Source organism: Mesoplodon densirostris, chromosome 4, assembly GCF_025265405.1.
Source record: "Mesoplodon densirostris isolate mMesDen1 chromosome 4, mMesDen1 primary haplotype, whole genome shotgun sequence".
NCBI classification, from domain to species: Eukaryota; Metazoa; Chordata; class Mammalia; order Artiodactyla; family Ziphiidae; genus Mesoplodon; species Mesoplodon densirostris.
Genome location: NC_082664.1, coordinates 12463087 through 12486147, shown reverse-complemented (window position 1 = coordinate 12486147; position 23061 = coordinate 12463087). Strand labels below are relative to the sequence as shown.

Here is a 23061-nt window from a genome sequence, read left to right as displayed (position 1 = left end):
CCAGTAGGCCAGGCACAGTGCCAACTGCTTGACCCAAATTAATGCAATTTGTCCTCACAACAATCCCAGGGGACAGGCACCACTATTATCCCCATTTTACAGACAGGGAGCCTGAGGCACCTGGGGGTTAGGAAACTGGCCCGAGGTCAGACGGTCAGAAACGTGAACCCAGGCCGTCTGGCTCCCACTCCCACTACATGCACTGCCTCCGTAGAGATGGATGGAGGGCCGACGGGAGAGTTTACGAGCTCCTTCCCAAGCAGATCAGCTGTGGGAACTAACACATGCGGAGGCTGAGGATCTGCAAGAGTTCCTTTCTTAAATGTGCTCCCACCCCCTCCTTGGAGAGGTTACATACAAATGCTTCCTTCCAGTACATGGCATCACTGCCTGGTACACAGTAGTGCCCAATAGATGGTAGCACCCAGAGTGTTGCTACTGCCGTTCAGTAGCTGGAAGAACAACTCTTGTGACCAAAACAAACACTGCAGGTCTTACCATCATTTTACAGTCTTGGTTCCTGACCCTAGGTCCCAGAATGCTTTTTTTAAAAATAGTAGCCAGGGGCTTCCCTGGTGGTGCAGTGGTTGAGAGTCCACCTGCCGGTGCAGGGGACACAGGTTCATGCCCTGGTCCGGGAAGATCCCACATGCCGCGGAGCGGCTGGGCCCGTGAGCCATGGCTGCTGAGCCTGCGCGTCCGGAGCCTGTGCTCCGCAACGGGAGAGGCCACAACAGTGAGAGGCCCGTGTACCGCAAAAAAAAAAAAAAAAAAAAAAAATAGTAGCCAAAGCCCAGGTGATAACAGGTATGGAAGCATGTAGTAAACCGAGCCATCTATTAACATGCAGGGGAGACCCAGTTATCAGAAAAACCATGGGCTTTACAGACAAACCAGCCGCACTCAAATCCAACTGGACTGCTTACCAGCTGAGTTCCCTGAGGGAATTCACAACATTCTGAGCCTGTTTCCTAATCTCTAAAATGGACGTGAAAACACCACTCACATTACCAGGTGGCTGCACAAAATGGGACAATGTCCTTCAGAGCACCTGACACAGGAAACACTGGGTGGAGGCTGGTGGCATGCTTACTCTCACCCTCTTCAGTCACTGCCGCCCAGTGACTGGCAAATGCCCATCTCCAGCAGCCAGTGGCCCACCAGCCTGGGGTCTGGTGCACAGAGGCTCGGCTGATTTTGAAAAAAAAACAGCCAAGTGGCTTGGTTTCCAGTTTTTGCAAAGAGCCTTTTCTCTATGTCTTGAAATTTCAAGCTCTCCAAACACTCAGGGATGCTAGGAGGAGGTGAAGAGAGAGGTGTCGTGGTGGGTTTTATTTTTAGATGTCGGCATGGAAAGCTTCCAGCCTGCCTTCGCGCTGGTCCCCAGCCACCACTTCCTCCCTCAAGTCATCATCAAAAAGAACAGTAGACCCATCAAGAAAGATTTCATAACTCTTCTTCTGCCTGGTACATTCTAAAACAATGGCTTCAGTTTCTCATCCCACCCACAAAGTGGATTAAAGGTTTTCATCTTCCCAGGAAGCCATGTAAAGCGAACACACTGACCCCTCGGTTGTCCCTCACATCCTGAAGCTCCAAGGCACCGCCCCCGCCCCCCCTCCTCTCCCCTCCCGTGGGAGGGGTGGCATCCCACTGTGCTAGAGTCTGGGATCTGGTGTGAACAGAAATCAGGTATTGGGGGTAGAGCATATTTCTTCACCTTTTAAGCAGCAGTTGTTCGTGAGCACGTGAATTCATTTCCTCTAAAAACAGCTCCCAACAGAAATTTCCCCATGGACCCTGATGGGAGGCTGTAGCTAACCTCAGGGAAGCACTTAGCCCTTCACACGGTAACCTCCATCGATCGCTCCAACTATGGGTCTAGGCCTTGGTGGTGGGTATAGGAGCATCTACAAAGGATCTGGGGGCTTCCAAGGTAACCGTCAAAAAGGACTGAGAGACAAAACTAAGCCAAAGCATCCTGGAGCAGGAATCACCTAAGCTCCAGAATGACACCTAGCTAGGAGACACCTAGCTCCAGAATGACACAAATACAACTGCACCTCCTCCGTCCACTGTTGGACCCCTAGCAGGCATTACCAATCAATCCCTGTCCTCAGCCATTCACGGATTTTAGAATCCTCCAGGCACCCACTACTAATCAATCAGAAATGACGCTGAAAGCATACTTTTTAGTAGGCTTCAGACCTCCCCCTTTTGATGGATGGAGAAACTGAGGTCCACAGAAAAGCTCGGTGCAGATCATGAAACTGCAGAGCCAAGATGAGGCAGGATGAAAACTGCACAGCTGCTCAGAGGCTTCTAGAAACGACCTCCGCTCCCAAAACAAACCTCAGCCTTGGGGTGACAAGTTCAACCCACAAGCTACGAAGCGTGAGGCCAGGAGGAAGAACTCAGCAGCCGGCCACTCTGGCAGCCAGACGGAGGCCCCGCCCAGCCTCACGCCACCAACCAGGCCCCCCGTGGCCCCAGAAGCAGAGCAGCTTGAGACCAACACCCACGGGACCTGCTAGGTGTGGGGAGGGGGCTGGGGCCGGAGTTAACACGGAGGGCTCCGAGAGCTTCTCAGCAGGCTTTATGAAAACCTACCGTATCAGAGGGCCAGGCTCCCCAACGGCCCTGAGGTCGCCCCGGCCTGGGTTATCCTCTCTGCAGCTACAGCTGGAAGGAGGGCTGCCAGCCGAGTTGCACAGACAGGCAGACTCACCCCGGACAGGGACAGAGAGGGCGACAGCAAGCACAACCGGGCCACCCTCGGGTCTCACCAAGGCCCACTGCTACCTGCTGGGGAGCAGGCAAAAGCTCCGGGGCAAACGTCACAGCCTGCCCCTGACGAAGAGCTGAGGGAATCGTCCTGTCGACACAGAGAGCAGTGGCCCCCTTCCCATCCCCGTGAGTCGTCACTGCCAGGACAAATGCAGCTGGCCAGAGGGATCCCCTGGCGTGACCCCCCGTCCATCCCACTCTCAGGCAGATCCAACCTCCCGGCATTACTGCTGTGGTCTGAGCTTGTCATCTATTTTGGGCCCACAGGGCAAGCCCCACCCCCCCCACCCCCGCGAGAGCTCTCTCTCCAACCATCCTCCCTTCCCCAGTGAGCTCCTGACCCAAGTCCAACCCAGGGTGAGGCGACACAGGGGTCAGGAGCCCCCACGGACTCAGTCCACACTCCAGGGGCCAGGGGCACATCGGGAAGATCAGATGTGGCCACTGAGAGCAGAAAAGGGGTGACGAGGGGGAGGGGGACGAACCCTGGGGCAGGGGGAGGAGCATCGGTGGAGAAGACGATACCACGTCAGCGGTAATACAAGAATGGTCCAGTGTAGGAGAAGGCTCGTCCCCAGAGCTCTAACAGCCGAAGCAGAGGCTCTGGGGGCTGGAGCTCCCGCAGCGGAGCCTGAGGACAGGCAAGGGTCCGGAAGCCGGACAAGTGGCTGGGTGGTCACCCTGCCCATCCCCACCCCTACCAAGGGCGCCACCACTCCCGCACCAGCAAAGCAGAGCAGTTCCTCGACCCCGACACACCGCCAGCTCCAGCTCGGCCCCTCCGGGACGGCCATCACGTCGATTGCACAGGGAGAGAAGTGAAAAACGAGAGCGTGTAAGGAGAGGCCAAGCGCCCAGACTCTTCAGTGAGCGCTGAAAGCCCCCGCAGCTGAACAACGGCGAGGGTGTGGTCTGTACTCACCTGCACGACTTCTATCCCTCGCTTCCTGTGGAGAAAAACAAAGAAAACACAGGTTACTCCAGCAGGCAGGAAACATCCTTCCAGAAACGTCACTACGGCCAGCTGGAGGCACAGCAGCGAGGAGAGTGCAGCGGCACCTCTCAGGCCATGGTCCCCAGAACGGCCTTGCTTTCAAGGGGGAGGTTTATGAACTCCTAGCCAGCCCTCAAAGCCACCTCGCGGCTGAAAGAGAGGGCTGGGTGCCCAGAGGAAGCCGGCTGGAGGCCGCCCACGGCCAGCCGTCCCGCACGCCAATCCCGGGGCCAAGGCTTCGTGGGCACAGCTCCAGCCTGGACCACCCCAAGACCCTCCCACCACCGATGGCCTTAACCCAACCCCCCAACCCCACTCCCTCCCGGGTCAGGTCAGACACCCTGGCCCAGTCCCTCAGGCGGCCTCAGCCCATCCACACTCCCACGTGCAAGAGGCCCCAGGCCCTTCAGTCCTGCCCGGCTGCTTGTCCACTGCTGGCCATCTCTGCCCCACTGACACCCTGCCCGCCCTCTGAGCCTGGTTCAACCACCACGGTCCTCACCAATATCCTTCCAGGCCTGGACCTCGCCTTCCCCGTGTCTCCCCACACAATCCCAGGGCCGCCGTGCTCCCACATGCGTGCCCTCACTCACCCTACCCCGTGGAGCCGGGGTTGGGGTCCGTGTCTCCAGAGGAGCACACAGAGGCTCCCTGCCGACTCCCCCACCCACAGCCCTTACTGCAAGCGGTTCAGGACACACAGGGCTGCGTGGCATCTCCAAGCCTCGGTCTCCACCCTCCATCCCAGCCTTCAGGATTCGGCTCCGACAGACGCCCTCCCAGGAAGCCGTCCCGGACTCATGACGTCCTCTCCGGGCCCGCACACGCCGGGTCAACTTGGGGCACCGCTTCCCAGCCCACGGTTCCGGAGCACTGACGGGCTGTCCCCTGGGGGCGGAGCGCGTGTGGACCGCAGACAGCACGCCGACAGCCCGGGCCGTGCGCGCTTTCCTGAGAACAGAAGCTGAGCCCCCACAGATGCTCAGAGGAGGCTGTGATCAGGCGAGGGCAAGGCCTGGGGCACTCTCGCCCTCGCTCCCTCCTTGGACCAGGGTCTGGGGCAAGTTCGCTGTGTGCCCGCCTGGCATCCAGACGCCCCTGGACATAGATACAGGAGCCGCAGCTCGGTTCCTGTGCCCGGCTTGGCCCCTGGGGGACAATACAGATGAAACACCATGGCTCGGGCCCCCGAGAGGCTCACAGCCTGAGGGGGGAGACGACACAAGGCCCCAGGGGAACCTCCAGGCCACGGTGAGCAGGCGCAGCACCTCACACGGCACAGCGGGGGTGACACCCGCCAACCTGCACGTCTGTCACTGAGCTCCTGCAACAAGCCTTTCCCAGCACCTTCCGAGCACCGGGGCACAGAGTGGAAACTCACAAGGAGGCCACCACGTAAGACAGCAAGACACAGCAGGAGGTGACCAGGTCACACTGCAGGACGTGCCCAGCTGCCTGCCCCTCCACACCCAACACCTCCCAGGACGCCGGGCCCCAAGGAACCCCATCTGGAAACCACAGTAGTTGATGCTTTCAGGGTCCTCGCCGTCACTCAGCTTTCTCTGCAGTTCTGGAAGGAATGGCAGCCGATATGCATCTGCCTCCACGATCTCATGAGGGGACGGGCTGGACACGACAGCACCGCCCTGGGCCACCAGAGCCCACAGCAGGGGGACAGACGGTGTCACTTGGAACCCATGTCACATCCAGGCATCGGCTCACAACCCACACCATTCATTTCTGAGCCCTGTGGACACCCCAGAGCCCCTGCCTCATTCCCAGACCGTCCTGGCCCTAAGGGAGCATTGGTGATGGTAACCCGCCACGATCACGTGGCCTGTGACTGTGACCCGCTAGGTTAGGCGCAGCGTGCCTCCTCACCCTGCCGGCCCCCCCTGGATGGGGACCTTCAAGAGCTGAGGGGGGAGCCTCAGGGGACGAGTCTCGGGGACAGACAGACGGCCTGCAGGAGACAGGCCCGTGTGTACGTGACCCACACCAGGTGGAGAGGGCTTCTGCCAGGCGCCGGGCCCGGTCTGGCTTCTCCCTCCAAGTTAATTCTCTCGGCATCCAGATTATCCCGGCGTGTGGCTCTCACGTCCTTAGGAAGGCAGCTGCGGTCACTTCCGATCCATCCACATCAGACATCAGCCCAGACAGTTCCCACCCTCCTTACCCCTGTCCTAAAAAACAAACAGGACTCTAACTTTGAAAACAGATGGAACACGTACAATAAAAGAAACAAAAAAAGTGGTCTCGAGGATGGACTGACAACCTCAAGTGGGGCTGACCTCCCAGGAGCCAGTGCAGTGTCTCTGCAGCTCAGAGCACCAAGAACAGGATAAACTGCACCTCTGGCAGAAAAGACAGGGCTCGGGTCCCCTTTCCACACACGTCCGGCCACACGTACACCAGACACCCTCGTGGTGAGAGGAGCTAAGGCCCACCGAGTGCTCGCGGCACCTTCCACGGTGACTGCCCATTACTCTGACCGGCAAGCTGAGAACCGGCTGCCTCAGGAGAGCGGGCACTGGCTCTGCAGCTGGGCTCCCCACACCACACAGTCATGGCGCAGCTGGCTCAGGAGGTGCCAAGAGGGCAAGCCTGGTCTTCATGCCCCAGGGCCTCGGTGTAATGGGGAGCCTACAGACGCAAGCAGACAACCACGTTCCCTAGGGTGGTGGGATGCCACACACCCCATCACCGCCCACTCAGGAAAATAAGGTATAACCTGCTGGGGCTCCCTTCTGCGCCTCAAACCTCTGCAGAACAAAGGTACCAAGAATGTTCATTTCCCGAGCAGCGGGCTCCTGAAACCCGGCCCTAGCCAGAAAGTTCAGAAATTGAATCATGACACCAAAGGAGAAGCGGGAGGAGGGGGCGAAGAAGGGAGGGAGACGGGACGGGGAGAAGGGAAGAGAAAACAAACCTGTGGTCAACTGAGTAAACTCCTCCTCCTGAAAACCCCAGCTCCCTGACCTCACCCCACAGACACACTTGAACGGGCAAAGCGTTTCAGGCTGCGGATGTTAACTGCCCCACTGCCCGAGACAGCAAAAGCCTGGCAGCGCCTAAACCCCCCAAGAGGGGCCGCTAACAAACTACATGCAGTCAGAGGAATACTATGCAGCAGTTAAAAGAACAAGGAAGTGCTCCAGGTCCCATAATGCATTCGTTATCTCCAAGACACTGCTACGGGAAAGCAACATGCAAAGCCTGGGGGCCGTAGACAGTTATTTGGGTTAAGCACAACGTCCAGGACAAAAAAGGCATGCTTGCATATATGCAGAACGAATCTGAAAGTACCACCAGAAAATAGCTGTGGCCCGGCCTCTAGTCAAGGGCAAGGGCAAAGGTGGCTGGGAGGTGATGTGAGGAGACTTCCTTTTCACGGTGCAGCCTCGTACACTTCTTGAATTTTGTGCCAGGTGCCTCTAACGCATGCCCCCAAACTAGGGACGTTTATATTTTTTTATTTTTTACGAAATAACAGGTGCCAGCATTCCCAGGGTCTGGCATAAAGTAGATGCCTGATGAGGGCATGGGGCAATCGACCAGCTGATGAAGTGAAGAAGGGGAGCTCAGGATTTATCTAGAAAAGCTCCCCTGGGCTGCTCAAAGAGGAGCCGCCATGACACCCCTTCCGGGGCCACTGGACTGTCACGCATCAGAGCATCCCGTTTGGATTCTAAGCCCTTTTAAATACTCGGGCACCGGGGAAACAGATCGGGAGGGAACACACTGCAGTGTTAACTTGGCTGCAGCAGTAAAGTGATGTGTGGTTCTTTTCGTTTTCTGGTAGTTTCTAAGTTTTCGACAATGACATAGATACTACCTCTAAAATCATAGAAAAAGTAACAATAAAAGGTAAATAATTAAAGAATTTTACTTAAAACCTGCACCTCAAGAAAATGCAGGCTCTGAATTGTCATTTCCTTGATAAATGTTGGATTAATAAGTTTTGGACAGAGGTGTACCTCACAACTCATAATACAAACCTGCTTTTCCAAAAGCTGGATATCCCATAAGGGGGGGATCCATTTTGCAAAAGGGACCTCCCTCTCCAGATGGGCAAGGAGAGCATACCCTTGGGGAATTTTAAATAGTTACTTAAAAAATGGAGTATCTTTTCAGGGGAGAAGATGGAGCAATCAGAGAAGGCTTCAAGGAGGAGGCGGCATTTGCCATTCGAACAAAAACTGAAGGGCAACTACAGACAGACACTGGGGAGAAGAAGTTAAAGAGGAATAACACGAGGAGTGTCCCCCCTTCCCAAAAGTCATCTGGGAGTGTGGAAGCATAAGCCCCACTGAGAGGGCAGGTGGGGGCGATGAGAAGTGGAGAGAAGATGCAGGCTGGGCACAGCCCAGGGGCCCAGAATGTCACCCCACGGGCCAGTGGGTTCCAAATGCCAGGACAGATGACTAAGAATCACCCCTGGAACTTGTCAAAAATACTAAATTCAAGGTCCGGTCCCAAAGACCCTGATCCAGGAGGCGGAGGGCAGGGTCTGAGAGGAGCTCGGGGCTCGTGCAGCTCCCAGGTGTCCTCTGGAGCTGCCACGTGTGGAACAGCTGCTCGTCCCCAAGCAGCAACTCCTGCCGCTTGAGGAGCAGCGGGACCAGATATGCCCGGGAGGGGGCGGGGGCCTGTTCGTTCAGGGGCAGCCCCTCCAGGTCTTGGGGACAGGAGTAAAGGTCATGAAAGAACCAGAGCTAGCTGTGATGCTCACAGTCTGGGTGCAGCAGGCTGAGAACACACGCCAGCACCAGGGACGGAGCGTAGCAGGGAGACGGTGACTTCTCCATTTTTTGACCGCGGTGGTGCCAGGAGGTGGTCAGAAGCCCCCACTGAGCTGAGCAAACAGTTCAGGCCTGTCTGGGCGGCAGGCAGACGTGTAAGAGGTGGGGGGCGTCCCCACGAGGAGAACGCGGAACCAGACACAACTGTACCTCGTGCCTCCCTTTCCTCACCTGTCAAGCAAGGAGAATCCTGGACCCCACTGCACAGGACGGCTGGGCCCACGCCGGGGCTGGGGGCCTGTTACTTCTGTTCTGCCCTGCCTGCCTGCCCTCTCAGAACTGCCCCTCCTCTATCCATGTGATTCTGACGGGCAAACAGAAAACGGAGGCGCTGCAGCCCCTCCAGGGGTGGGCACGTGGCCTGGCACCTCACTTAGCTGCAGGGTGAGCGCGGGACCCAAGCCAGACCAGCCCGGGGCCTTTCCAGGACGGGTCCTGGGGCACTGTCAGCAGCACGAAGAGCACGTCCCGGAAACGTCAGAGGACACCGTGGGCAGACTATCCAGAAGGAGGCTACACCAGGAGAAAAGGCCAGCACTCCTTTTCCAGAGGTCAAGGCCCCAATCCAGCCGGCCTAGAGCCTGCCCTCTCTAGACTTTCAGTTGTGGATTTTGAGTTTCTGTCACTGGCCACTGTCTTGCTTAATATAGCAGAGCTTAGTAAGTAAGAGCAGCACCCACTTCCTGAAGACAAAAATTACCCCAAAGGACACGGTGTAGAGAGAGGGGGGATAATATAGGACAGGAGTCCAGCGAAGAGGGCCAAAAGCAAGAGGACTAGAAAAGAGCAAGGTCCCAGAAGCCAGGGAGGCAGGACCATCCGGAGGCGCCAGCCGAAACCACTCAGAGGCCACCATAAGGCCTGAGACTCAGCTGCTGGGTGTGTCGCATCAGGAAGGGTAACAAGGTACACCTTGGGACACCAGCAGGCCTACCTCACAGCAGTGCGGGGCCCGCGAAAACCAGCAGCAAGAACAGGACGCAGGGCTTCCCTGGTGGTGCAGTGGTTGACAGTCTGCCTGCCGATGCAGGGAACGCGGGTTCGTGCCCCGGTCTGGGAGGATCCCACATACCGCGGAGCAGCTGGGCCCGTAAGCCATGGCCGCTGAGCCTGCGCGTCCGGAGCCTGTGCTCCGCAACAGGAGAGGCTGCAACAGTGAGAGGCCCACGTACCACAAAAAAAAAAAGAACAGGACGTGTTGCTGAGCAGCCCCGGGTCTCAGCTTTCACATCTGTTAAATGGGTCTGACCCTTCCAGACCTTCCAGGGCAAGTATGAGAACCGAGGGCTGCGGGCAAGCGAAGCACAGGCAATGGTGAGTCAGCAGGGAAGAGGGGATTAGGCCGAGACAGCGGTACCCTCTGACCAACAAGGACAGAAAAGTCCCGTGACAACTGGGAGAACTCCAGGTGCCCTGAGAGCAGAGCAGTGACCAAAGAAGAGTCTTTACTCTTCTGCCGCAAAGCGGGCCCTTGGGCTCATCCAGAATCGCTTTCTTGGGACTTCCCTAGTGGTCCAGTGGTTAAGAGTTCGCTTTCCAATGCAGGGGGTAGGGGTTCGATCCCTGGTCGGGGGAGCTAAGATCCCACACGCCTCGCGGTCAGAAAAACAAAACATAAAAAGACCCAGAAGCAATATTGTAACAAATTCAATAAAAGACTTTAAAAATGGTCCACGTCAAAAAAATAAATAAACTTTAGGGACTCCCCTGGTAGTGCAGTGGTTAAGAATCCGCCTGCCAATGCAGGGGACACGGGTTCAAGCCCTGGTCCGGGAAGATCCCACATGCCGCGGAGCAACTAAGCCCGTGCACCACAACTACTGAGCCTGTGCTCTATAGAGCCCACGAGCCACAGCTAGTGAGCCCGCGTGCCACAACTACTGAAGCCCACGCGCCTAGAGCCCGTGCTCAGCAACAAGAGAAGCCACCACAATGAGAAGCCCGCGCACTGCAATGAGGAGTAGCCTCCGCTCTCCGCAACTAGGGAAAGCCCCCGCGCAGCGACAAAGACGAAACACAGCCAAAAATAAATAAATTAAATAAATTTAAAAAAAGAATTGCTTTCTCACGATATGCAAAGCCACAGCCACCTGCCTCCTACCCAGGCACAGCAGAGGGCTGGCCAAAGTGGACAGCAGAGGAAGGATAATCCCGCTGGGGAGGGAGGCTTGCCAGGCTGCCTCGGAGCAATTTCACAGCAGAGGGCATCAGCCCGGAAACACAGGTTTCCCCCACGCCAACGGGCAGGGAGAAAGAAGCTGCACCTGCACCAGAGCTAAAAACCACTTAGAGACGGGAAGTGTGTAATTATATAAGTGGAAAGCCAGGCACATTCACATCCCAGCCGTTTGTAGCACAGCTTGGTAATCACCAGATTTCAGGAGCCCCGAATAACAGGCCCTTTAGCACCACGAGCCCTGCAGGCAAATCCCCTGCCCCCGCCTCTCCCCAGCCTGCAGAAGGCAGGGCCTCGAAATGTCTCCCGAGGACTCAGGGTTCCCCGAATAGGCGGCTGGGCCTTCTCTTTCACCCAAGTTTGCAGAGGGACACGCTGATCCCCACCGCCCCAAATGCCACACCGGCATCACCACCTAACCCACGCTCGAGGACAGCTCCTTAGGAGCCCTTCTTGGCTCCCGTCCTCCTCAGAGACCCCACACCCCAGCACAGAGTATGGATGCGAAGGATGCCCGGCTCCGTGCCACTGACCCCTGCTAGACTAAGAGCTAGTAAAGTGGACATTAATGGTGACCACCAATATGACAGTTCTCCTCCTCCTGGGCACTCCCCGGATATACACACACACACATACACACACACACACACACTCACTCAGCAGGCTAGGCACAGCCATGTGGCTTGCTTTGGCCAAGGAAATGTACACAGAAGCATTCGATGGCCAGTGGTCGGCTCTCCGGCCAGTCCTCCTGGTCCTCAGCAGCTGTGGGGGCACGGGGGCACAGACGGCCCCCAAAGCCATCCCAGACCCACTCCTGGAAAGAAACCTGGCTGGGTGACTATGAAGCCAGGCTGGGAACCAGAAAAAACTCTATTAAGAGGACCTTCAGCTTAACAGTGGTTCTCAACCGGGGCAATTTTGCCCCAAGGGGACATTTAGCAACGTCCGAAGACATATTTGATGGTCACACCTGGGGGAAGTGTTCCTGACATCCAGAGGGTAGAGGCCCTACAACGCACAGAACAGCCCTTAAACAGAGAATGATCTGCAACACAGTGCCGAGAATGAGAAACACCAAGATGCAGAGGACCAGCACTGAGCCACCCCAGGGAGGCCGCCAGCCCTGGAGAGTCACGCAGGCCCAGAGGGGACTCTGAATGAGCTATAAAGAAACCTGTTGTTGCAAACCTCTCAGGGATGCCTGTTATTGTAGCCTAACCGGGCCTAACCTGACTGATAAACGCTCCTTGAGGAAACAGGGCTTGTGCCCTCTGTCTACACCCCAAATTCCTGGCACAATACCTAGCACAAGGCATTTGGAGGTGCAGCACACAGGCATCAGGGGTGGAGGGAGTAGCACAAGTCCCTCCTTTCATCAAACTCCCTCAAGAGAGACCCTAGGCTACAAACACCTAACTGTCAATGCAGTCAGGCCTGACCTGACTGTGCATCAGCGCAAGCTGTGCCCTCTGCTGGAATGCCCCTCCTCCTCTGGCAAAGTCCTGCTCATCCGTCAGGGGAAGCTTAAACATCACACTTGCCGAGAGGCTGTTCCCTGCCCCTTCCCCGGGCAGAAATAATGGCTCTTTAGCCACACAGCCATGGACACTTAAAAGACTGCTCTGTGCTCAGTTTTGGGCCGTGAGCCCCCGAGGTCTGAGTGTTTGTTCTTTATTCCAGTGCCCCGTACCCACCACCGACACCCCCCACCTGGCAGGTACTCTGCAAGCACTTCCTGAATGAGGCTGACAGCCTCCAGTCCATCCCTGAGGGCCCCGGCCCGTCTGCGTCCTCGGCAGCCTGGTTCACTTGTCGATGGTTTCGTAATTTGGATTTGTCTTCTCTTAGCAGTGCCAGAAACTGAAATGGCCCAATACAAAGGCAACATACGAAGAGAATTTTAAAGCCAGTGCAAACATTTGAATTGTTTGGACAGCTCCAAGAAAGAACCAGATAAACTGGAAGCTAGCATATGTCTTTTTTTCTTGGGGCGGCGGGGGTGGGGGGCAGGTGGGAGGTCAAGGGAAATGTAAAACCCTTCCCGATTGGACAGTCACCACCTCTGGTAACTGAAGACCTTCCCCCATACTAGGTGCCCCACCTGCAGGAGGTGGGCCAGAAGGTCCCCGCAGTGGCATGAGTCAGCGTGTCCCTTCCGACCTAGAACGAGCCCATGGGATGCCTAGAAGTGGCTTTTCCTCGTGAACCCAGGATGTGGGCAAGAGGCAGAGTTAGTGACTCACCTTCCCGGCATCGCCAGGAAGAAAACAGAACCACCAGGGCCAAAAGGCCTCTGCTATGGAGGCACATGGCAGCACAGGGGCCGAGGCACTTTAAAACCCCACCCCCTCAACTTTCAGAGTGGGGAAACTGAGGCAGGGGTGGAGATTACCCAAGAATGTGTCCTGCTGCATCCAAAGTGTCACGTTTCAGATTAGAAATCGCCCTGACTTCATCCGAAAATAAATGTTGAAATTCCCTTAACGCCTCCACTTTTCAATATAAAATTCTCTACTTGAAATTCTTTTAGGTCTTTCACTACCCCCTTGCAGGTGCTAAAATTTCTCCTTCTCATAATTAAGGATGGGCCTTAGGAGCGGGAGACCCACAGGGGCATCAGGAAGGGTTGGTTCCAGCTCTTTCCCCCACCCCCCCACCCCCAGCCGGGCAGTCAGTAGACCTGCCTCAGGGCTAATGACTCAGTCGGTTCTCTTCAGAGCAGTTTCTTATTCCCAGGAATGCGAAGTCTCTTTAACATCAGCCCCATGAACAAGGTAAGCTCCAGCAGGAAGGGAGACAGGAATCCCTGTGCTGATATTTCTGCCCTTTGGACCCAATGGGGGAGGGAGAAGCCTGCCCGAGAAGTTCTGAATTGTCTTTAGCGCCTATCCTCAAGGTACCACACGCTCTCAAAATAACTGCACAAGTGTGTGTCCCAGGACTGCTTCTGGGATGCTGACACTCTTTTACAGGCTGCATTCCAGAGCAGATTAAATATCTCCATCCACCCAGATCCTGCTGCTAGCACTCCCTTACAATTGAAAGCTCCCTCCTGCCCGAGGGCTGGAATCCAAGACCAAGAGAAGGGTTCTTTGAGCCACCAGGGTTGGGGGGTGGGGGGAATCTCGGCCCTGCCGCTGTGCTGGAACTCCAAGCACAGAAGCATAGAGTTCCCTGTCTGACTGTCATCAAACATTTGCTGGCCACGGGGCCCTTGCACACAGCAAGCCCCTGGGGATGGCGGTGAGCGCGGGAAGGTTTCTGAAGCCTGCTGCTTGAGCTGAGCCCCAGGGGTGGCCAGGAGGGGGGCTGCCAAGCACCAGCTACAGCTGGGGCAATGCCAGGGCCTCTGGGCACTGGGGTTCCCTGGGCCCCTCTGCCATAAGCACCAAGGCTGCTGTCGCATCAAAGCAAAGGTGAGGTTAGCCCCATCCCCAGTCTCTGAAGACTTAAACCACAAGCCCCTTATTCAAATACTTCCCCAACCCCCAACTACTTGCAGGATGGGGGGTGGGAAGACAGGCCCAGGGAGTCAAGTAACAACCTTACCCACTTGGTCTGTGACTAAGGGCAGGGAGTCAGAGCCTGGCTCTGACCTTCACCTAGTCCCTCCTGACAGGTTCTGAAAAAGGCGGTGCATCAGAACAGTATATTCATTTTCCTATTGCTGTTGTAACAAATTACTACAAAGTAGGGCTGAAAATAACACAAATGTATTCTCTTGCAGCTCTGGGGGTCAGGAGTCTAAAATGCAGTCAGCAGGGCCGCCGCGCTCCTTCTGGAGGCTCTGGGGAGAAATCATGCCTTTGCCGTTTCCAGTTCTAGAAGCTGCCTGCACTCCTTGGCTTGTGGCCACATCACTGTGACCTCTGCTTCCACTGTCCCATCTCCCTCTGACCTTCCTCTTATAAGGACCGCTGTGATGACACTGGGCCCTCCCAGATAATCCAGGATAGCCTCCCATCTCAAGATCCTTGACCTTTATCACATCTGCAAAGTCCCTTTGCTACGTAAGGGACCATATTCACAGGTTCTGAGGACAACTAGGCGGAGGGGGACATTATTCTGTCTATCCCAACAAGGCTCTGGTAGCTCTGCCGCCCCGGAATCTCAGACTCTCTCTCAAAGTGCCCACGTGTGGGCTGGTGGCAGATTAAGATTTGTCCAGAGGTTCGTTGGGGGTCTCGACAGTCACCAAGGAGGAGGCTGGGGCTCAGCCCGCACAGTGCCCGCAGGACCTCAAGGGGGCAATGGATATAACCAAACACTGACATGGGTCCCTGATGGGAAGAGGCACCCAGGGCCTGGGTGGCAAAGACCTAAGGCCCCAGGCCTGGAAGGCTTGGTTGTAAATTGGGGGAAGGGGTGATATTCCTGACCCTTGGGTCCACCTCAAGGTCTATGAGAAATGCCCAGACCACCTAGGCCTCCCCACCCTCTGCTCCAAGGCCACCTGGCTCCAGCGAAGGCCACAGCTCCAAGCTGCCAAGTGGATGCAAGAGACACTCCCCAAACTGAGGCGTTTGGAGCCTGAGCCCAGCACCTAGGCACACTGGGGCCAGAGAGGGCCTGCAGAGCCCCCTTTTACAGGCCCTGGGTATCAGGCCCTGGCCCCTGCCCACTTCAGATGCACTGAGCAGCAAACTCTAGAAACAGGCAGTGGCTTCATCTGGTGCCTCTGAGACCCTCAAATTTCAGGGAAGGTTCCAAAGGCCTCGATACAACCCAAACAAATGATTGGAAACACCTGTAATTCCTGAGCCCCTCACTCCCCACTCAAGAAGGGGATAGGGCCTCCCTGGTGGCGCAAGTGGTTGAGAGTCCGCCTGCCGATGCAGGGGATACGGGTTCGTGCCCCGGTCTGGGAGGATCCCATATGCCGCGGAGCGGCTGGGCCCGTGAGCCATGGCCGCTGAGCCTGCGCGTCCGGAGCCTGCGCGTCCGGAGCCTGCGCGTCCGGAGCCTGTGCTCCGCAACGGGGGAGGCCACAACAGTGAGAGGCCCGCATACCGCAAAAAAAAAAAAAAAAAAAAAAGAAGGGGATAGAGGAAGAGGCAGGGGTAGGAGGCGGGGCCCGGGGGGGCTATGAGATGTGCAACAGTGGCCACTTAGCATTCATTTCAAAGGCTGCATTAGGGGGTGTGACTGTCCTATTTTTTCAAGTGAGGACATTTAGAGAGGTTAAACTCACCCAAACATTATGCTAAGTGAAAAAAGCCAGAGAGAGAAGGACAAATACTGCATGGTATCACTCCTAAGTAGAATCTTAAAAAAAAAAAAAAAAAAAAAAAAAAAAAAATCAAACTCAAAGAAACAGAGAACAGGGCTTCCCTGGTGGCGCAGTGGTTGAGAGTCCGCCTGCCGGTGCAGGGGACACGGGTTCGTGCCCTGGTCCGGGAGGATCCCACGTGCCACAGAGCGGCTGGACCCCGTGAGCCATGGCCGCTGGGCCTGCGTGTCCGGAGCCTGTGCTCCGCAACGGGAGGGGCCACAACAGTGAGAGACCCGCGTACCGCAAAAAAAAAAAAAAAAAGAAAGAAAGAAACAGAGAACAGAATGGTGGTTTCCAGGGGCTGGGGGTGGGGCTGGGGGCAGGAGGAAATGGGAAGAGCTTGGTAAAGAGACAAACCTGCAGTTATCAGAAGAATATGGTCTGAGGATCTAATGAATAATATGGTGACTATAGCTGACAATACTGTATTATATAACTGAAATTTGCTGAGAGTGGAACTTAACTGTTTTCACCAAGAAAAGGAAGGGGAATAAATATGTGAGGGGATAGATGTGTTAATTAACTCAATTAATCCTTCCACAATGTGGAATATCGAATCATCACACCGTATACTCTAAATATATTACAATTTTGTCAACTATACCTCAATAAAGATGGAAAAAAATACATATGTATTGCAAAAAGAAAAAGAAAGAAAGAAAAGAAAAGGAACTCACCCCAAAGACTCACAGCAAACAAGCCACAGCAGAACCACAGTCTAAGGTCTGGTCTGTCAGCGAAGACCATCCTCGTCCAGTGATCTATGAGGGTGCGGGTCCAGCCAGGTCTGCTAGGGGTGAAGCTTCTGGGATTTCCAGCGGAGGAATTGTTCTGGACAGACCTGCCTCTCCTCCCCCACCCAGCCCAGCCACTGCCCCAAGTCTGGGCTGAAATCCTTCCTCAGACCCCTGACCCCCAGGAGCCTGGAGGGAGGGGTGTCATGGCCCCTGGGAGGCCTGAGGGTCAACAGCCCCGAAGGGGCTTCCTGAGGAGCTGTGACTGGCCACAGGCATCCCGAGACCACTGTGCAGTGGGGACAGGACACGCCTGGGTCACGCAAGGCCCAGAAGCAAGGGGAGCCGGCATGCCTGTTTTCCCCTCTCCAAGGGGCTGACAGCTCCTTCTGGCCACTGTGTCACCTGAAATCCACACTTTCCAAGCAGGAGGAGCCCTTCCTACAAAGCAGAGGGACAAGGAAGCAGATTTTGGCTCAACTGTAGAAGAGGCTGCCGGCTCCCCAAGGAAGGCTGTCCAGGCAGGTGGTGACTGCCCCGTGGTGGGATGGACTCAAGCCAAGGCTGGCTGCCCGTGTCACAGAGGGGAGACAGGTACATGGGGAAGGGGATGGGGCTAACGTCTTAGGAGGCCTTCCCCATCTCTAAAGGTTTCTGACCCCCCAAGGAGAAGGAGCAATTGGCCCTCTGGGCCCCTGAGGAGGAGAGAATGGGTCCGGGGCCTCAGAGGGCCCCACCACCAAAAGCTGAAGCCCAGAGCCTCCTCCCTGCAGGCAGGCACGGGCCCCACCTCCTTCCAGCCCGGCCTCCCACCCTGCCAGGCTCTGCAGCTGGGAGCCATGGCAACAGGCCCCAAACAGCCTGAGAAAATCCCTCCGAGAGCCCCACGCAGGGTGTCGCGGCAGTCGCCAGCCCGAAGCCAAGAGCCAGGGTTGGTTTCTCCCAGAAGTGAGCAACACCAAAAAGAGGAAGCCCCGAGTCCAGCCAGAGGAGAAGAACGCTTCAGTGCCAGCAAAGGGCAGCCTCCCCGCCCCAAGAGACACAGGCCTCCGTCCCGAGGGCCACCAGGACCATAGGCCACCATCCTGCCGACCCTGCCCACCCCCCAGGGGTCCAGCCTGTGACCCTCTACATCTAAGATGTGACACATCCCCTCCCTGCCCCCCACCCCTTCAGCTGCCCTCGCCACACCCCCAGCATTCAAGACCTCGGCAGCAGGTGCCCACCTCCTCATGCACCCCGTCTGCTCCCAGCACACCTGACTCTGTGCCCTCCCCCACCTGCCCACGCTGGAACATCCCCACCCCTGCCCACCATCCACAGCACTGGAAGCCTCTTCCTCACACAGAGGGCAGCCCAAGAAGAAGGTGGCCAAGGAGCCCAAGGAGATAAGCCCCAACTGGAAGGGCCAATAAAGAGTGCCTTCTCCTGACCTGGGTGCCCCCTTACCTAAGGACAATGCACACAGCCCACTCCGTTCCAGTCCTTGTTGGGGAGTGGGGGGCCCACTTCCCCGAGTCAGGACGTTAACCTGCTGGACAATTCTCCAGGAATGACCTTAATTGCCAGGATAAGAACTCAAGATAGAGAAGAACGGGTCCAATTTGCAGGAGGTGGGGAGAGGAGGCTATCTTTTTTCTTTTTTTTTTTTGGCCAAGGTTTTCTTAAACCAGATTCCTCCTGATGGCTTGCTTTCCAGCCAAGGCATTCTTTTACTCATTCATTTATTTCATGCCTATTTCTTGAGCACCTACCACATGCCCAGCATGGTGGACACAAACAGTCCTCAAGGAGCTTACAGCATAGAGAGGAGGGTGAACAAGCAAACAACTGAAGTAAGTACAACAAGCTGTGACATGTTCTGAAAGGAACACTCGAGGGGCTGACAGAGAAGGGGGGACTGTGCTCAGATCAAAAGGCTGAGGAGCAGCCAGATGTGTGGTGGGGGCAAGAGCCTGCAAAGCAGCAGGAACAGCATGTGCAAACGTCCTGAGGTAGGAGTTTAGAGCAGCTGAAGAACTCAGAAAAGATCATGGAGGCTGATCCATGGTGAGGATCGAGAGGGGCAGGAAGTATGTCTGGGGCCCTGAGGGGCTGTTTTTGTACCATTTGCTTCCCTGAGCCACAAAATTTTCTTTTCGCTTAAGCTCATCTGAATTGGGTTTTCTGTCACTTGCATCCACAGAATCCTACAACATCCAAACCAACGCATCATATTCTATCACCTTCTCCACCAACCTGGGCCTCAGTCTTGAAAGCAAACACTCCCACCCATCCAGTCGCCCAAGCCAGAGCCTGCACCACCCTCCACTTCTCTCCCGCTGCCCCATCAGTCCCCAAAGAAAGGTTTCATTTGGGCCTCTAGACAGCCAAGGGCTGGTGGTCCCTCTCCCAGGGAGGTGGCTTACTGCATGCTGGGAGGAGGGGCAGGAAGAGAAAAGCAGATGGTCTCTTGGCTGAGGGAAAAAGAGAACCCCCAATAACACTGGCTGGTTGATTGCATATAATTATGAAAGAAAAACGTTATTTAAAATTAGCTTCCCAACTGCGAATATAATTTCAAGCGTCCCTTGCAGTGTGATTACAATGTCAGCCCAAGGAATGTTTTACCACCAGCACACATCGTTCAGGCCCCTGCAGGCAAAAAATAACGAAGCCGACAGGGGCACCAGTGCTCCCCGAGAAGCACTCCCAGCTGCCCAGAGGAAGCACCAGCCCAGGAAACCCAGCCCAGAACCAGCCCGGCTCCCCTCCACATCTGGCTCAGGGCCTTCCCCAGGAAGGCACGTCTTTCTTCTTTTTTCCTCTATCTTTAGGGTCTTTGATGTTCAGACTCAAATCCCAAGAGCAGCCAGTTAATAATAACAAGGACAGCTTCAGTCTCTGTATGCCTCCTACACCCAGGTGCTCTACTCTGTGCCTCAGTTTTCCCATCTGTAAACTGGGTGTGACAATGGGGTGTAACTCACAGCGTGCTGAGGACTGAATGACGCCCGGGCAGCCAGTCAACAAGCCTCCCTCTCCCACTGAAGCCTCAGAACAGCACTGCCGGCTCTACAGATGTGGATCCTGACCCTCAGAAAGGCTACACGAGCTCTTCGGCTAGTGGCTGAGGAGCAGGGATGCAAACCCAGTTCGGCCTGAGTCCAAACTCCTCAGTGTGCCCCTCCTGGCAGAGTTGCCAGGCCAGCGTGCACTCTGACCTCAGCCCGCAGCCCGGCCCCCCCCAACCTTGGCACACAACCCTCTTCGGGACTCTGGGTTTTAAAACGCCACGGGGTCTGGCTGGGCGGCTGACTTCCACTATTCCCCTCTCTCCCCAGGGGATGCCTTTTAGCTCTGGGCCCTCTGCCTCCTAGGGTCCCCCCATTTTATACACAAGAACCAAGGCCCAGAACTGAGAGGGACTTGAGGTCACAGGGAGGTCACACCCAGGATGAGCCTGGAACTCAGGAGGTGGGGGGCACCACACTGGCATCCCCAGTCTGCACCAGCACCCAAGGAAGGGAAAAGCTATAAGAGCCCCATTTCAAAGATGAGAAAATCGAGGTTTGGAGAAGTATAAAGGGATAGGTTCAGGGTCTCCAGCAAGGGAACAGGAGAGCCCTGACCCCCAGGCCAGAGAACCAGCCACACGGAGTGCCCACAAGCACGCCGCCATGTGGGCCTCGACGGATGGGTGAGGACAGTGAGCCACCAGAGCGGCCACCAGAGCCGGCCAGACCCACACCTGGTGGCTGGGTGGCAACAAAGCCAGCCTAGCAGTGGTTCTCTCTGGAAGCGATTTTGTCTCAGGGGACATATGGCAATGCCTGGAGACATTTTTGGTTGTCACGATGGGGCGAAGGGGTGGCACCCAGTGGCTGGAGGCCAGGGATGGTGCCACATCCCACAATCCACAGGACAGCCCCTAACAAGCAGAACGATCCAGCCCGAAATGTCAGTCATACGAAGGCTGAGGAACCCTGAGCTACAGAAATCTGTGAACAAGGATCTGGATCTTCCTGGACATGGGGTTGGTTCAAAACAATAAGACTTTCAAATAAATAAATATGCATATGTGTGTGTGTGTGTATTTATGTAAATATGGATATAGGTATGCACACGTTTGCTTGCATTTGCTAGAATATCCTGGAGGCATAAAAAACTAGGAACAATTCCAAGGGGGAAGCTAGGGGTGAAGGAGCACAGCTAGGACGGGACCCTTTGCACTCTTAAGTCCTTTCTTGCCTTTTGATTTGAATCGTGTGACTATACTGTCTATTTCAATACATCTATATTCTCTGAAAATAAAAAAATAACACTTCCCTGCATGTAGAGTCTCTTTCAACTACCCAGCCTCTGGTTTGAAAGCCTCTGGAGCAAGACGACCTGAGGTCAGCCTTCCCACATGTCTTCCTGACAACGCCGTGATTAGATCCTGGATTCAGATGCCCACAGAGGCACAAGGACAAACGCTAGAGAGTTCCACACACCCCCTGACCTGCCCCTCCGAGCCTGTCCCCACAGGGCAGGGCTCCCCACCCCCAGCTCTCTCCTCTTCACACTTGCCACCATCTGTTGCCCCCAAAATGACGCTCATAAAAGCAGGACTCTCTTTATTTCTTTTTTTTAATTAATTAATTCATTCATTCATTTATTTATGGCTTCACTGAGTCTTCGTTGCTGTGCGTGGGCTTTCTCTAATTGTGGTGAGCGGGGGCTACTCTGCGTTGCGGTGCGCAGTCTTCTCACTGCAGTGGCTTCTCTTGTTGCAGAGCACGGGCTCTAGGCACGCGGGCTTCAGTAGTTGTGGCACGTGGGCTTCAGTAGTTGTGGCTCGCAGGCTCTGGAGCGCAGGCTTAGTAGTTGTGGCGCACGGGCTTAGCTGCTCCGCGGTATGTGGGATCTTCCCGGACCGGGGCACGAACCCGTGTCCCCTGCATTGGCAGGTGGATTCTTAACCACTGCGCCACCAGGGAAGTCCCAGGACTCTCTACTTCCACGACCCACAGCGGTGCACCTATGGACTCAATGCCCACTTCCTGACCGGGTAGGCAGATGAACAAGCACCCAAATCTGGGGGGCAGGCCCGACCTCGTTCACAGAGGACAGGCCCCCCGGTTCTGGAACCCCAAGAGCAGAGCTGCGGGCTGCTGTCAGCCCTTCGCAGAAACTCCTCTGGACCTTCAACCACCCCAGTGAGGAACCCGAGGGCAATGAACACCCCAAATCCTACACCACTTCCTCCCCCGCTGCCCCTACATGGTCGGGCCTTGGCGTCATTCCCCCTTCCCTCCCCCAGCCCCACACCCAGGGGTCAGCAGGTTTCCACCCAGTGCTTCTCAGACGTGAGTGTGTAACGTGCACAGGCACCTCCCGAGGACCCCGCCACAACGCAGATTCTGCTCAGCGGGCCTGGGGCAGGCGGGCTCCTGCCACACCCTGAGCGTGAGGTCCTCACGCGTCCCCAGCCACCAGCCCAGGTCACCTCCATCTGCCACCGCACCCTCTGGACCCCCGTCACCTCTCGCCTGGACAACCATGGGTGCCTCCCCCTCCCCCCACCCAGAGCCCACCTCTGATCTGTCCTCCATGGGAGCTGGCCAGTGGCCCAGCTCACATGCCCGCTGGGGCTCCCACAACCTTCGGGACAGGCCCAGACTCCCGCAGGGATGGCTCACGGGGTCCTGTGCCACCTGACCTTGACTCAAGCCTGCCCCAAATGCCAAGGTCCAGACGGAATGGACTGCACTGGACTCCTGGGACGCTCCCTCCAGCGTCCATGGCCTCGCTCCAGCCCTCCCAGCAGGGAGGCTCTGGGGGTCACCCAGCTCTAACCCTGAGGGGTCCAATAGAGGTCACTTAGCCTCGGCAAGAGCCTCCAGCCTCCGTTTCCTCCTTGGTTCAGGCCTGAGGGCCTGTGGGGTCTCCTCCTCCCCACCTCCCGGAGGCCGGGGTGGGGGGAGGGGGAGAGGGGGAGGGGGCAGGGGGCGGGGTTGCCAGGCAGGGGACGAGGAAGGTAGCTGCTCTGCGCTGCTTCGCAATGAGAAAGAAAGGAAACAAGCAGCAGGGCTGTATCTGTCGGTCTGCTCTGGAAACTCATCTGTGCCCACAGCTCAGAGGAGGCTAAGAGGGACGTCCCCCCACCCCTGCACACCACCCCTCGCCTAAACCAACAAGAGGCTGTCAGACGGGCTCGCCCTCCAGGACCCCGTTTAAAAGCCACCATTTCATCATCAAGTGCTTGCCATGTGCTAAGTGCCAGCCGTGGACCTCTCATCCACCCACTGGCCCTGCAAGGGCGGGGGACT

General features: G+C 56.3%; 1 protein-coding gene across 2 annotated transcripts in view; it reads right to left on the bottom strand.

Annotated features, from left to right (window-relative positions):
• The window catches only part of ITPK1 (inositol-tetrakisphosphate 1-kinase), a 166849-nt gene that overhangs the window by 121611 nt on the left and 22177 nt on the right, over window positions 1–23061 (bottom strand). For both annotated transcript variants that reach the window (XM_060095703.1, XM_060095704.1), the window contains one exon: window positions 3710–3734. In XM_060095703.1, the coding sequence (XP_059951686.1) occupies window positions 3710–3734 (25 nt within the window). The remainder of the gene's footprint in view (window positions 1–3709; window positions 3735–23061) is intronic.